Genomic DNA, 15,029 nt, shown 5'->3' on the forward strand with positions numbered 1-15,029 from the left:
CTCATTTCCAAAGACTATTCCCCATTGCTGATTGACTGTTGATGACTTTACACTTTTTAGTGTGGTGTTCTGCTACATGGGAGAATATTTATTTAAAAAAATAAAATAACACCACACAAAAACCCCAAGAAACCTCATCCTTCTCAAATTCAAATATACCAGCAAACTGGACCTTCTTGAATAAACTCTTCCACAAAGAATATATATATATTAACTTCAAGGTTGCTGAAGACCCTTTGCATTACCAGTACAAACCTCCCCAGTGAGCTGTAATTTAATTACTAGCCATGGTCCCATGTCCATTTGATGTCCTTATTGTGGAGAGCCATGGACTTTTAACAAAGGGAAATCCCTGTGAGTAGTTCTGCATGCCACCTCAGGAGAAGAATTGAAGCCAGCAAGCCAAAAGGGAGAGGCTGGCTGATCATTTTTGACACACATCCATTCTTCACTCAGTATCACTGCTGTGAGGCTGCACACAGGCAAGAATCAGTAGACTGTGGGAGTGTAGAGTATTTGACAAATCCTGTGGCTGGGCGAGAATTTCTGCCCCCCAAAGAGTGGCAAGATGGAATAATAAACCTCTGAGGGACGGGCCCCTGGGGCATGGTGGTGATGAATTAGTATGTGTGGTTTATCTTATTAAAGGATTATATTTTTAAAAGATGTGCATGCAGCACCTGATATGAGCTGCAAATTGCCTCATAAAATTAACAATGACATTTGGTAGAAGGATTAGTCAGTACCCGTTTTAGTCTAATGAATAAAGGGGGGATTTTATTCAGTTTGGGGGGGTTCTTATGTAGGCCTGTGAGGGAGGGTAGAATTGTGGTTAAAATGGTCTGTGCTCAGTGTAAGCTATTGATGAGATCTGTTTTTTCTAGGTGTTGCTGAAGGTGCTGTATCAATACAAGGAGAAGCAGTACATGGCTCCCAGAGTTCTGCAGCAAACACTGAATTACATCAATCAAGGAGTGTCACATGCAGTCACCTGGAAGAATCTGAAACCTCATATTCAAGTAAAGCATTTTTGGGGTTTAATACTTGGTGACTCAGCAGTACATTAGTCAGTCTATTGTACAGAGTTTCTGCCCTTGCTAGAATTCACATTTCAGTGAATTCTCATACAAATTGCTGGTGGGAAGAGTTTAAGCCTGTTTGGTGAAGGTTACCTTGATACATGAACAAAGCCAGCTAATTGCATTTTTGTTCTCTCTCCTTAGTGCTTTAGTATATTAAGGATTACAGTGTAACACAGCAACACAACAGATTTGGAGATGGTGTTAGCCATTGAATTTATGGCATTGAATTATCTCCACATACCATTACCCAAATCCAGTGTAATATCTTGTATTGTATTGTAACTCTGCCTAAAGGTAACAGATCTTTTTGGTGAACTACCACATAAAATCCACTACATCCAAATAGTTTTACAAGTTTGCACATTATACAAAGAAATGACAGGATGGACAAAATCTGTGATACACAGGAGAGAATATAGAGGTTGATTTAGAAGTGCTAACCTGTTTTCATTTTTTAATTTCAGGGAATTATCCAAGATGTTATTTTTCCATTGATGTGCTATACAGATGCTGATGAAGAGCTTTGGCAAGAAGATCCATATGAATATATTCGCATGAAATTTGGTGAGAATTTGAAATCTACTTGTGTTAAAATATGATTTCACACAAAGATGGGATTTTTAGAGGTTCTTTTTTGGTGAAAGCTGCCACCGTGGAGGACACGGGAGTTTCTGCCCTTGTAAAAGTATTTAATTTCTACAGTTACAAAGTTTTTGTTACAAGTCAAACAGTCCGGGTCTTGCTAACAATAACTACGTAAGGTTAATGTTAAAAGGTTATGCTTTACAATAGCTAATATTCCAGGCCCTGGATTTCCAGTGGTCTTATGGAATTTCACATGTGGTACAGATAGAACAGATTCACCCCAATGGTAAATCAAATGTTGTGGAGCCAGCCTGGTGTTCCAGACTTGCTGGATTTCACCTCCTGTGGCTTGTTGGGGTTTACTGTAAGTCCTTCAAGGCTGGAGAAGAAAGAAATGCTTCAGACTTCCTGAACAAATTAGGACTGTTTATGTGGCTAGAGCAGGGGATCTTGAGAGGTTTGGGAATTTTTATACCTCAGGTCCGAGGCACAGACATGTAAACACTACAGGTATTACACAAGGGTCTGATAATCCTCTTCTGCAGATAAATAAAAAACTGAGCACTTTCTAACTCAATTAATTCAGTGTTCTTGCCTGTAGAGCAAATAACATACAGGTCAATACTGCAACTGCTTCTACTATTTCAAAAGATTCATCTTAATAAGAAAGACACAATTCCAAGTTAGTCATATAGAGCCAGTGATCATGAAGAACATGAAACATGTATCCAAATATGTTACTCTTTGGTCTTGGAATATCTGTAGCAAGAAAGCACAATTAACCACCTGAAAGGCAAATTATTGCTCTTTTGTTTCATACTAAATACATTAGGTCCATGAACTGTAATAAAGGCTCAATATTTATATCTGTTACATGTTTATTTAACAGATGTATTTGAAGATTTCATTTCTCCAACAACTGCTGCTCAGACATTATTGTTTACATCCTGTAGTAAAAGGAAAGAGGTAAGCTGTTCAAGGATTATACTGAAATACAACACTAGCTAAATTAAATTTATTTGATGAAAGAGCTATTAATAGACGTTTTACTTTTCTGGTCTCATGTTGCAGTACACTAAAATTTTCTATTTCAAATTTATTTTGCACTGGTCTATTTGTGATCTTTTTATTTGCTGTGTGTTTCTTTTAAAGACATAAAACATTAACCCAAATTCCAGGCTTGGAGCAGATTATTAGATATTCAGGCATTTCAGAGCACTGAGAGTGGTACCTGAGATGATTGACTGGAATACTTTGATTTACCTTACATGTAATCTAGGTCCTGCAGAAGACAATGGGCTTTTGTTATCAAATCCTTACCGAACCAAATGCTGACCCTCGTAAGAAAGATGGTGCTTTACATATGATTGGTTCTTTGGCTGAAATTCTCCTAAAAGTAAGTGTAACAAATCTGGTGGGTCTTTTGGTTCTTTTTTTTTTCCCCCCTTCTTTCCTTTCTTGCACATACAGTGTCTTAGAAGAAATGCAAGTAGCAATTCATGCTTAATTGTTACTTAATTGTTTTGGGTTTGTTGTCAGCTTAATTACTCAAATTTTATGGTTCATGTTCAAGTTCAGATTATTGTTTTAAGTTCCTCTAAGTTCGGTGTTTCTAGTGAGAATTACTACACCATTTTTCTGTGCTGTGCTTAACTACATTCCCTTTTTTGTGGAAGGAAGGAGAAAACATTCAGTGAGAGGCTGTTCATTTAATGAAATGAAGTGAAGTTGGCAGCCTTGCTCAGTTGGAATGGTAGCAAAACAGATGCAGGCCATGGACTTGTATTGGACCACAGCTCTAAGAAGTTTCCCTGACCACTCTTGCTTTTTTTAATGCTAGAGCAATGTACTGCCACATAAAAGGTGTCTCTAGGGATCAAAAATGGCAGAGAAAAAAGTGTCCCTATTTGACTGAAAATCATAAAAATCCACGTGGGATCCAAGTTTAATTACTATAAAGGGTTTCATTGTTGCATAATTGACTTTATTAAAGGGCTAAACTAGAAGTCTGAGGGTTTTGTTACACTGTTCAGATTTGTATCGTATGTGACATTTTTTTTACTGGATTAGAAATACATTTTTATGTACAGTTTTAAACTGATGTGTTTCTGTTCATATTTTGACAGAAAAAGATCTATAAAGACCAGATGGAATATATGTTGCAGAATCACGTGTTCCCTCTCTTCAGCAGTGAGCTGGGTTACATGAGAGCACGGGTAAGGAAGTGTGACATTTACTGTTAAGATACACTGTCTGTTCCAACTGGAAGATTCAGGAATCTTTTAACTTTTTCCCCTCTAACAAATGCTCCCTTCTTAGCACCTTTTAAATTGTACACTTATTTCAGAGATTTGTATCAGTCTATGTGTGATTACAGTTCCTGTGTAGTTTTATCCTGGCTGCAGCACTGTGTGCACAGTTTTCCATCTGTGTCTGGTGGTAGGGTCTATATGTGTTTTGCATGTAGGCTGTACTGCTCACACAAAACCTGTGGCCAAAGATGAACTTGAGATCATAGTACTGGTCTAGTGATGTCTGAAGGGCAACACTCCCACTGACCAGCCTCCACACTCTCAAACATCTTCATTATTGTGTCTTTCTTTATTCTACAGTATTCAATTTACTTATTACTTTATTCAATGTACTTCAGATTCAATGATTGAGGTTATGGGTATACCAGTAGTTGATAATCCTGGTTTTAGGTTTTGCAGCTCTGAATTTGTTCAACGTGGGGGTTTTTTTTCAGGCTTGTTGGGTTCTTCATTACTTTTGTGAAGTCAAATTTAAGAGTGACCAGAATCTCCAGACAGCCTTAGAACTCACCAGACGGTGTCTGATCGATGACAGGGAAATGCCTGTGAAAGTGGAAGCTGCAATAGCTCTTCAAGTTCTGATCAGTAACCAAGAGAAAGGTAGGTAGCCCTCTTTGCTTACAGCTACAGCAAACTTTAATGGAACAGGTGTTAGCATTGTGATGTTCAGGCACACTCATTCTCTGCTTTCCTGATGTTAATTTACTTTTTTTAATTATAATTTGTAATCATCATAATTTTTCAGCTGGGAAATTTTATGTTGTTTTTTATAAATAACATTGTAAATTACATTCTGAAATATTAAAATTATTGTACCGTTATAAACAACAACTTAATAGTACAGTAAATCCAATTTAACAGCACCTAATAATTGAATGAGAAGTACAGTGGCAATATAAATGTATCTGTCTCAGCATATACTCATTTATGTGAAAATTTATTTAAAAAAAAAAAAGTAAAGCTGTCTTTATCCTGGCAGGTTTTACATGGCTTAGTATTCCTGAAGCTGACATAAAAGCCAGAAAGCAAACATAAAATCTATATTTAATACCCTAAGTAATTTGACAAAAATGTGTACGTGCCATTCCTGTTGAATTAACATTTGTATGGATAAGTAATCTTGCGTTCTACAAAGACTGCAGAGCTCTGGTTTTCATACTTCAGTTTTGATCCTCTTGCTATACAATTTTATTTAAAAGTTGTTCTGAATGTTAGTATTGTGCTATAATGATTTATGCTACCCATGTTTTTGGCATATTAATGCTGAAGCATTAAATATTAATAAAGTATATATTGAATTTCTTACACTGATCTGTGGTTTTCTAAGAATGTTAATTCAAACATTTCCACTTGTTTTACAGCTAAAGAATATATTACTCCATTCATTAGACCTGTAATGCAAGCTTTACTTCACATCATTAGAGAGACTGAAAATGATGATCTTACTAATGTGATTCAGAAGATGATCTGTGAATATAGTGAAGAAGTTACTCCAATTGCAGTAGAAATGACACAGCATTTGGTGAGACTTTCTGGTGACTTGGGAAGATGCTTAATATGTGAAAGACTGGTATTAAAAATTGATAGTTTCCCATCAGCAAGTAGCTGTTGTTACTCCAGTCTGCTGAAGTGCATTGGTTCAAGTAGTTTTCTTCTACATTTAGACAGTTTTTCCTCAAAACTTGAACCAAGGATTGGCTTCATAACTTAAACCAAGTGGAAGTTTCTAAGAACAATTCTAGAAATGTTTGAGAAATCTTTGTACGTATTTTCTCCTGATAGTGTTAATAATGAAACTGGTAACACATTTTAGGTAGTCTCTAAAATGTGATTGAAGTTTTCTGGTTTAAAATACTAAGATTAAGACCAGATTTTTTAATGAAAAATTTGGTGTGAAAATAATGTTATGTTGTCAGTAATGTGAAAATAAAATTGAATCTGCAGGAGAAATTCACAGCTTCAGTGGCTGTATCTAGCAAGTTGTACTAATGGTTCCAAAAGCAGAGGTGAGCTCAGTGCTTCCCTGTTCCAGGCCCTTGCCTTGGAGTTTAAACAGAATTATTTGCATGTCCTCTCTGGGAATGCCTGTAAAGTTTTCAGTCTAGTTCAGCCACCAGTCAAACCTTGTGTTAGAAGAACTTGCTTGTAGAAAGTGTGTTCTTTTTCATGGGATGCAATGTAATTTATAATTTTATTATTAATAATTTTTATTTTATTTATTATTTTTATGAATAGATAAAGGATAACAGCTCCAATGGCTTAACATACAAATTTTATCATCTTGAGAAGAAACTCTGGAATGGAGCAGTCACCTGCTAATATTCATGTTTTCTTAGCAGAAGTACTCTGTAAAGTGTGTAGAAAGACAGACTTCCACAATTCAGTGATGTATTTATGGGTTGTTCTGCTATTACATGCAGGCAATGACATTTAACCAGGTGATCCAGACGGGTCCAGATGAAGAGGGCAGTGATGACAAAGCAGTGACAGCAATGGGAATATTGAATACTATTGATACACTTCTCAGTGTAGTTGAAGACCACAAGGAAGTAAGTAAAAATTACTTTAAAGCTGATAGGTGTTGTCTAGGACACTGTTAAGTCTTTAATACTTCCATTGTTTCTGGCATTGTTACTTGAAAAACTGTCCTTTTGGCCAAAAAGATATTTAAACAGGAAACAGTGAAGTACTTACCATGTAACCAAGTTGTAACAGAGTGGGTCATATTTCTAATGCAGTGAATGTCAGTAAGAGATTACAAATGTTGCCACAGTATTTCCCATAGGAATCTGGGTTCTTGTGCAAATAGGGGTGGAACTCTGTCAGCTCAGCTGAAACAACCCCTCTGATTTGATGAGCTCTGCCCTTCAAACAGAACAGATGAAGCTTCAGTTGTCTCCTAACACTGACTCTGCTGACTGAGTTTGCTCCCTGGGACAGAATGGATGCCAGTAAATACAGCTCTCGTGGCTGTGCTCAGTGATGGCTTGTTGTACCTGCCTGGTCTGCCCTGGAGAATTCTCCAGTGTGATGAAAGCTCCTCTTACTTTTTTTTGTTGTACTGACTGGACTAATTTCTGTCCAGAGGACAGCTAGTTTGAAAGATGCTATCCCTGATGAAAATCCTTCACTACAAAGTCAGCTACTATTTCTCTGATAAATAAGTTTTAGATTTTTTTAGTGACTAAAGACTTCAGTAATAAACTGTACTCTCAGGACTCTGAAGACTTTACTAAGGAAGCAGCATAATACAAATTCCCAAGGGCAGAATCCAGTGCTGCCATACAACAAGCCAAGGACCATTTCACCTCATTTAGTTGTTGCTGAAGCTGCTCAGCAGGCTTTTCATGTACTTGTTTTTGTCAGCAAACCCCTGCCACCTAAATTAAAAGTATGTGTAACAATATGCTAGTCCTGAGGAACTCAGTTTTAAAATGCTGACCACTAAACATTTATATTTAGAGACATCTCACACAGGATGACCAGTGTTGCAAGAGATAAGGTATTTAGCAGGTTAGTTTCAAATCCTGTTCTGCATAGCTAAGACCAGAAACTCAACCCTTATTTGCCCCTGTGCAAGCTAAGTGCCCTCAACAGGTTGATGACTGTTTTATTACCTATTCCAGGGAGTAATAAATACTAATTGGGAAGACTTTCTGAATCTGTAGGACCAGCATTTAGATAGATTGTTCCCATGCCATATGAACATCCTAAGCTAGCTTCGGGAGGTGGTTTGGTTTGTGATTTGATTTGTTTGTTTTAAATTTCACTTTTCTGGAATAGCAAATATTTCCTGCAATTTCCATTGCTTCCCCCTTTGAGATATACATTTATTTACAGTGTTTCAATGGGACTTAACTGTTGCATAGGGTTAGTGTCAGGCTTTTCTTTTATATGAGATTCTTCTAATGTTCCAAAAACACCTTGCATTAAGAGCAATCTTGCAGATCCTTAGGTAAGAATGCTACTCTTACACATTTAGTGGGAAATTTGGAATTGGTTTTGAAAACTATATTGTATTACTGGAAACTGCTTTAAGATGTGTTTAATTGCAACTCCCAAATATTAAAAATAGTCATAAATCTCCTCCTTTTTTTTTTTTCCAGATTACTCAGCAGCTGGAAGGGATCTGTTTGCAGGTGATTGGAACAGTTTTGCAGCAGCATGTATTAGGTATGTCTGCTTCTGTTGGCTTATTTTTCAAGTGTATGGAGTTGGCATTACATTTACCTAGAATTCTGTTTGTTTCAGAGTTCTATGAGGAGATCTTTTCCTTGGCTCACAGTCTGACCTGCCAACAGGTTTCTGCACAAATGTGGCAGCTTCTTCCTCTCGTGTTCGAAGTCTTTCAGCAGGATGGTTTTGATTATTTTACTGGTAAGTAACACAAATAAACCAGAAAGCCAAATGGTTTTGTAGATGCAATTTCAGCCAGAAATAATAAACTGCATCTTGACTGAATATTAGGAGAACACTCCAGTGAGGTTACACTTAAAGTGTTTTATTCTGCTGTTGCTGCAACCAGACCTGCTTTGTTAAGGCATGTATGACTAGATAAACATTTACCTTGAGAAACGTTAAGCAAGAACTGTAATTATTAATACACAGATTTCAACCTGATTTTAACAGTATCTAACTGTGATCATTCTTCTTTTAATACAGACATGATGCCTCTCTTGCATAATTATGTTACTGTTGATACAGATACACTTCTGTCAGACACAAAATATCTTGAAATGATCTACAGTATGTGCAAGAAGGTGAGTAGGTTGCTTTGTGGTAACAAAACCTGCCATCCTTGAAGTAATATGCTGTTAAACTGGGTACTTTTTTCCACAACAGCTTTTGATGTCTGTTCTGTAAAGCATTTTACTATTTAACATCCTCTGAGGTTCCACAAACTACTAAGTTATTGCAGAGAAATTTAAAGAGGTTGCATTAAAATTTCAGATGCACGCTTTTGCTAAAAGGCAAAACCAAATCATACACCACAAAAGCAGAATAAACAAACCAGGTTTTGTGCAATACACTTTGTGCATATGGGCATGCAAGACATATTGCAAAAGGTAGGTGGTTTCCTTTATCTGGGATTTGTAGCCCTGCTGTGGCTAGGATACCACATGCTGTGTGTATGCTAAACAAGTGCAGTAGGGATGGAGGGTAAAGGAATAGGAGTAGGAAGTTATTTTCCCAAGTCAGTGATGAAATCTGGGAGCACTGATGTTCTGACTCAGTCCAGGCACTTCTGGGTGGGGTTTCTGTGTTTAATTTCTCAGCTCCTGTGTGTTACAGGTAGCTGCCAACTGGGCTTGCTTTGTCCAATCAATATATAGGATACACAGCTTTCCCTGTGTGAGGAAATGAACACTTCTTTATGGCATGCTGTTAATATTTTATCATCTCTAATAGTAATCTGTAGGGATTTCAGTTTTGCACCCCTGGATATCATGTGTGGTGTCTATACAAGAGCTGTGGTGAACTGTCAGCACTGCTCATGGTATTTCCTGAGTAATTCTTTTGAAGATGTTAAAATACTGTAGTGAATAACTCTTGCCAGCCTTTATTTGAAACCAGGTTGCAACCAGGCTGATTGTAAATTCTTGAAACATTTTATATTGAAACGGGCAAAATAGGATAAAAATAAAATCAGCCTGCCATGACCTGTTAGTGATTAGTGATGGCTGAGCACAGTGAGATCTTTAACACAGGTTTTAAATATTGCATGGTCTACCACTGGATATCCCATTTTTGTAAATAAAACTTACAAGATTCAGTACATTAATGCATAAGACAAGTTTTTGTTTTGTGTATGGAAATAAACCTTTGCAAAATGGAAGCTGATGCTTATGCAGTTACTGTGGTAAGCTCTGCATCCATAGTTGTATTGAATATTTTCACATATAAGTTACTTTTGCCCACATTCAACCATTTTCAGTCTTTGATTGTCATACCAAGGCATTGCTGTGGATTTGGCTGCTTTACTGATGGGTGTTTATGCATTGTTATAGAGAGGGTAAATTCATATCAGCTTTTCGAAGTAAAGCAGTATATGGAGAACACTTCTGGTAGGGATATCACCAACAGTGATGGTTATTTTTCAGGTCCTTACAGGAGTTGCTGGAGAAGATGCAGAATGTCATGCAGCAAAGCTGTTAGAAGTAATTATTCTTCAGTGTAAAGGGCGTGGCATTGATCAGGTTGGTAACAACTTTGGCTGCTAATACTAATACTTTAAAGAGATTTTATTCTGTAGAATTGATTATGTATTAACTTGAGTTTTGTTACACAGATTTTGCGTGGTGTGACTGATAATCCTCTCTTCATACCTCAGTGTTACTCAGTTAACAGCACTGCAGAGATAGTTATTGCACACTTTGCCTCCAGAATTTAGGACATTGCAAAACTCACATGTTTTCATGGAACTGGAATAGCACCAGTTTAGGAGCATCTTGGTTCTAAAAAGTCAATTAATTGCATTCTAAGTTAATCCTAGTTAATATTTAATTTAAATCATTCAATCTTTCAAGCTCATAGCTTTGAAATAAGTATGAAAATGAAGTTCCTGGAATCCCAATGAATGTCATAGAGGAACCAGGGACTCGGTTATGCACATATGAAAACTGTAATTGGAGAGATGAATTTGTGTGCTTCTGCTGTGCACAGGATAAGCACTGAATACTAGCAATTTAAACATTTTTGCATCCTTTTTAATAGTTGTGGAGATGGTCCTTGGAAACTTTAATTTTTAATTTATTTGGAAAAAAAAAATCTTCAATTGCGAATCCATTTTTTTAGTGTGGCATCTCTGAAGAGCCTACACCTTTGAATAGCTGTTTTCTTGGAGTGTTAGTAATATTTCTTGACCTTGATGTACGTATTAAAAAATACTAGGTTGATTTTGTTGGACTTCCTGTTGTATACATTTCCTCTGTTTTTCATTTTTAATGCACAAGATTATAGAACCAGGAGCTACAGCTGCTGTGCAGGATGTCACAAAATCCATATGATTAAATATTTTCACATTTTCATTTAATCTTTTAATTGCCAGCAGAAGTCATACACAAAATTGCTCCCATTTTATGCCCTCTGTGTTTATGTGCCAGACTGTTGAAATACAGAATGACAGATTTTAGTTTCGGTCACTAAGTTTGTGGTGGTTCCCACTCCTCAGTGCATACCCTTATTTGTGGAAGCTGCCTTGGAGAGACTGACCAGAGAAGTGAAAACCAGTGAACTACGAACAATGTGCCTCCAGGTTGCCATAGCTGCTTTGTATTACAATCCTCACTTACTATTAAATACCCTGGAAAATCTTCGTTTTCCCAATAATGTGGAGCCTGTCACCAATCACTTCATAACACAGTGGCTTAACGACGTGGACTGTTTCTTGGGGTGAGTGTTTCTAATTTTGAAGATGATTCTCTGTGATACACCTGTGTATGACCTGCTTGTAAATTGTAACAAAACTGACACCATTTTTGCTCTTCTGTTTTGTAGGCTTCATGATAGAAAGATGTGTGTGCTTGGCTTGTGTGCACTTATTGATCTGGAGCAAATACCACAGGTTTTAAATCAAGTTGCTGGGCAGATCCTGCCAGCTTTTATCCTTTTATTTAATGGATTGAAAAGAGCATATGCCTGTCATGCAGAGCATGAAAATGACAGTGACGATGACGATGAAGCTGAAGAAGATGAGGAAACAGGTATGGAAACTGAAACTGTTATTCTGTATTCTTACTTTTTTTTTTTTTTTTCTGATGGAGATTCCTTGAGCTTTTAGTTCTCTTTCCATATTTTTATCTTTCCATCATCTATCTGAGTGATTGTTTGGAAGCACTTTCCATACTCAAAGGAATTTGTTTGTTTTCATCTATCTACTTAAAGCCCAGTTTCTTTTTGATCTCTGCCATTTAATTCCAAACTCTTCAAACTATTGTCATTATATGTATTGTTGTACTATTATATTTTATATTTCTCAGGCCATCTTTTCAACAGCCCTTTTGAAAATGTTTTCATGACATTATTTCAGGCTTTCTTTGGAGTGTGAATATTGCTTTGTTTAAAGCTTCATCAAGTGCTGTTCCAAACTATCTGTATATACATTTTTATGACAGTTCTCTTTTCCCACTTATCCCACTGTTGTCTCTGAGGGGAGAGGTTACATGAGCTCCCGCCTGTCTAACCTGCACTATACTGTGACCACTTCCATTGCCTGTTTTGCATATTTGTCCATATTTCTAAGTAATTGTTCTTACTGTTCCCAAGATAAACCTTTTTTTGTGTATTACATTTAACTCAGAGGAGTTGGGGAGCGATGAAGATGACATTGATGAAGATGGTCAAGAATATCTAGAAATTCTAGCAAAACAGGCAGGTGAAGATGGAGATGATGAAGACTGGGAAGAAGATGACGCTGAAGAGACTGCTTTGGAAGGCTACTCCACGATTATTGATGATGAAGACAACCCTATTGATGAATATCAGATATTTAAAACAATTTTTCAGAGTAAGTAACTATATTTCCTTTCCTGGCCAACAAATTACATTGTAACTTTAGAGTGTACTGTTATAAACTAGAACCTGTTGAAAACGCCCAAACAGGCTTTCCAATATGTGCTTGAACCAGTTCTTCCTTTGGAAAAGAGAAGCCATCAGTAAACCTTCAGAGCAGGGGGAAATGCTTGAATGAATTTACAGTGGTAGGGAGGAGGTCAGAGGCTTTAGTATTGTTTTCAAATGTCTTGATTTGTGTAACCATAACAGACTGTCATCGTGACTAAAGCGGCAGTGAGTTGATAATCCTTTGAGCTACAAAACATTGTACTCAACACTTTCCTTTTGCTTATGTTCTCTTCTGCAGCAATTCAGAACCGTAACCCTGCGTGGTACCAAGCCTTGACACAGGGTCTTAACGAAGAACAAAGGAAGCAGCTGCAGGACATAGCAACTCTGGCGGATCAGAGGCGGGCAGCACATGGTATTTTCCCCCCTTTATACCATTAATGGCTTCTTTTGCTGTTGGAGTGCTCTGGATGTGCTCAAGAAGCATAATACAGAGAATGCCTGATAATGTCTTCATCAAAGCAGGGTTTTTTTGCACTCCAGAAGTGTTTGGAATCTCTTAAGGTGGTCAGGTCACAAAGCCTCACTGCACAAACTGTATGGCATTGCCAGAGGAGTAAGGAATGATAGAAATGGCCTCCTGAAGTGGCATAAAAGCAAATTGTCTTAATTGCTTGGATTTGAAAACAATTGATTTGTTTACCTGAAGGTAGATGAACTCCAGGTATGTTAACAGACACATCAAGTGGCTGATAAATTATTTCCTGGCATGTGACCTAGTCCAGCTGGGATAGACAATGATTCTATGGACGGGAGAATACTAAATTATGGAAGCAGTATTCATCTGTAAGGCCACATTATTAAGCTCATTAAATATTTTAGAATGTTAAACTTCATTACAGATAATACAGATTTTAAAATCTATGTTCTTTTTTTTTTCTTTAAAGTTTTCCCTTACTTTTGAAAGTAAGACAATATGTATCACTAAAATCAAGACTGAATTTTGAGAGCTCAGTCCAGCCTCATATCCCATGTTTTACTGAACAGTTGCTACAGGTGTTTCAAAACAGAAGTTCAGGTTTTTTTCAACAGAAAGATTAGTAGTAAGAATACACATTTAATATGTACTTATGGGAAACCAGCCCAAATTACCTCACAAAGTTTTGTAAGTGTCCAGAAGGATCCAGTTTTAGTTGTTATAAAATACAGTTTCACTGTGTCCCCTGTCAAGCACTAGACATTGTACTCATGAGATCATATACTACTACTGCATTTTATGGAGGATAAAAAATATTTTTTATCCTTTTTTTTTTTTTTTTACTGCTTTTTCATAGAGGAAACCAGGTCCAAGTTGTGAAGTTTAACTTAAGCAACTAGATCCTTACAGGAAATTCTTGCCTACTGTCAGAGCACACTGATACTCCATTTAGGCCACCTACCTCACTTGGGGACATCCTTTTAGAAGGATTTGGAATATATTTCTCCCTCATTAATGTAGCTTAGAAGAAATTCCATATGCTAAGAGATTTGTCTCCTGTGGAGCTGTGAAGGGGTCTCCCCCCATTAGCCATGGCAACATTCTTCTGGCCTGTTTCCAAAGAAACTGAGACAAAATGCAGATTTTCTAGATAATATGAGCTGTCCTGTATTCCCAGAGAGATTGCAACTGTTTTGACGTAGGAGAAAGCTCTTAGACCAGTGTAAGACATTAGTGTGTGTTGTTATCTTGACCTGGGAATAATACAAACCACCTTCTGCACTATCCAGATGGATCAAAGATACAACCTAAATTACCAACCTAATTTTCAGTTGTCCATGTATTAGAGCTTGTAAAAACCTGTCTTACAGTAAAACCTGTCTTACAGTAGTCTTTGAAGGATGGTAAAACCAGACACCTAAACTATTGCTCATAGTTACAGTGATGGATTGGTGGACCTCAGATGGCTACAGATCTTACAGTTTTGGTTGAAAATGAAAAGTGATGGTGTTGGTTTTCTCTCAGAATTATGTTTTATGGTCTAGTGACCTAAAATCCAAATTACCTGCTTGGATAGGAGCACATATACTAAAAGTCCATTTCTGGTGCTTCAGTGGCTATTTCTGCTTGTATTGATGAATTGAGGTAGGAACACAGAAAATTTAGCTAATATCTCTGTATGCTTTTATTGTACATGTGCTCTGTTACTCATTTGACTGCAAAGTCTACTGATGTTAACCAAAAAGAATTAGGTGCCTTTAACAAGTTTAGAAGTGCAGCATTCATTCAGGTCCTGCTTCTGAAACGTGAAAATTACGTAGTTGTGTCCAAAAGCTCAAGTGTGCCCTTTTTAAACTTATAAATTCATTTAAGCATGGCTATAACAATATTGAGAAGTTAAAATAGGTAAATAACCTGTCCATTTGTTCTTTGGGGCCTGGCACATTTCTGCTTTGTGGGTGCTGATTCCTTTCTTGGGTAACCCCAGATTATTAAACCCTCATATCTCTG

At 37.0% G+C, this 15,029-nt stretch overlaps 1 protein-coding gene and 1 non-coding gene across 2 annotated transcripts in view; both read left to right on the plus strand.

Annotated features, from left to right (window-relative positions):
* Positions 1-15,029, plus strand: part of IPO7 (importin 7) — a 35,325-nt gene that overhangs the window by 17,282 nt on the left and 3,014 nt on the right. Inside the window, exons 9-24 of the mRNA XM_050335961.1 lie at positions 885-1,019; positions 1,547-1,646; positions 2,557-2,633; positions 2,947-3,063; positions 3,794-3,883; positions 4,414-4,579; positions 5,341-5,501; positions 6,400-6,528; positions 8,086-8,152; positions 8,231-8,356; positions 8,642-8,739; positions 10,081-10,176; positions 11,151-11,371; positions 11,477-11,682; positions 12,279-12,485; positions 12,840-12,956. Coding sequence (XP_050191918.1) covers positions 885-1,019; positions 1,547-1,646; positions 2,557-2,633; positions 2,947-3,063; positions 3,794-3,883; positions 4,414-4,579; positions 5,341-5,501; positions 6,400-6,528; positions 8,086-8,152; positions 8,231-8,356; positions 8,642-8,739; positions 10,081-10,176; positions 11,151-11,371; positions 11,477-11,682; positions 12,279-12,485; positions 12,840-12,956 — 2,113 coding nt within the window. The remainder of the gene's footprint in view (positions 1-884; positions 1,020-1,546; positions 1,647-2,556; positions 2,634-2,946; positions 3,064-3,793; positions 3,884-4,413; positions 4,580-5,340; positions 5,502-6,399; positions 6,529-8,085; positions 8,153-8,230; positions 8,357-8,641; positions 8,740-10,080; positions 10,177-11,150; positions 11,372-11,476; positions 11,683-12,278; positions 12,486-12,839; positions 12,957-15,029) is intronic.
* LOC126651387 (small nucleolar RNA SNORA23) lies at positions 4,069-4,250 on the plus strand. The gene has a single exon (XR_007631669.1). It is a non-coding gene; the product is annotated as a small nucleolar RNA SNORA23 (small nucleolar RNA).

Source organism: Myiozetetes cayanensis, unplaced genomic scaffold, assembly GCF_022539395.1.
Source record: "Myiozetetes cayanensis isolate MyiCay16 unplaced genomic scaffold, myiCay2020 scf6-25, whole genome shotgun sequence".
Lineage (NCBI taxonomy): Eukaryota > Metazoa > Chordata > Aves > Passeriformes > Tyrannidae > Myiozetetes > Myiozetetes cayanensis.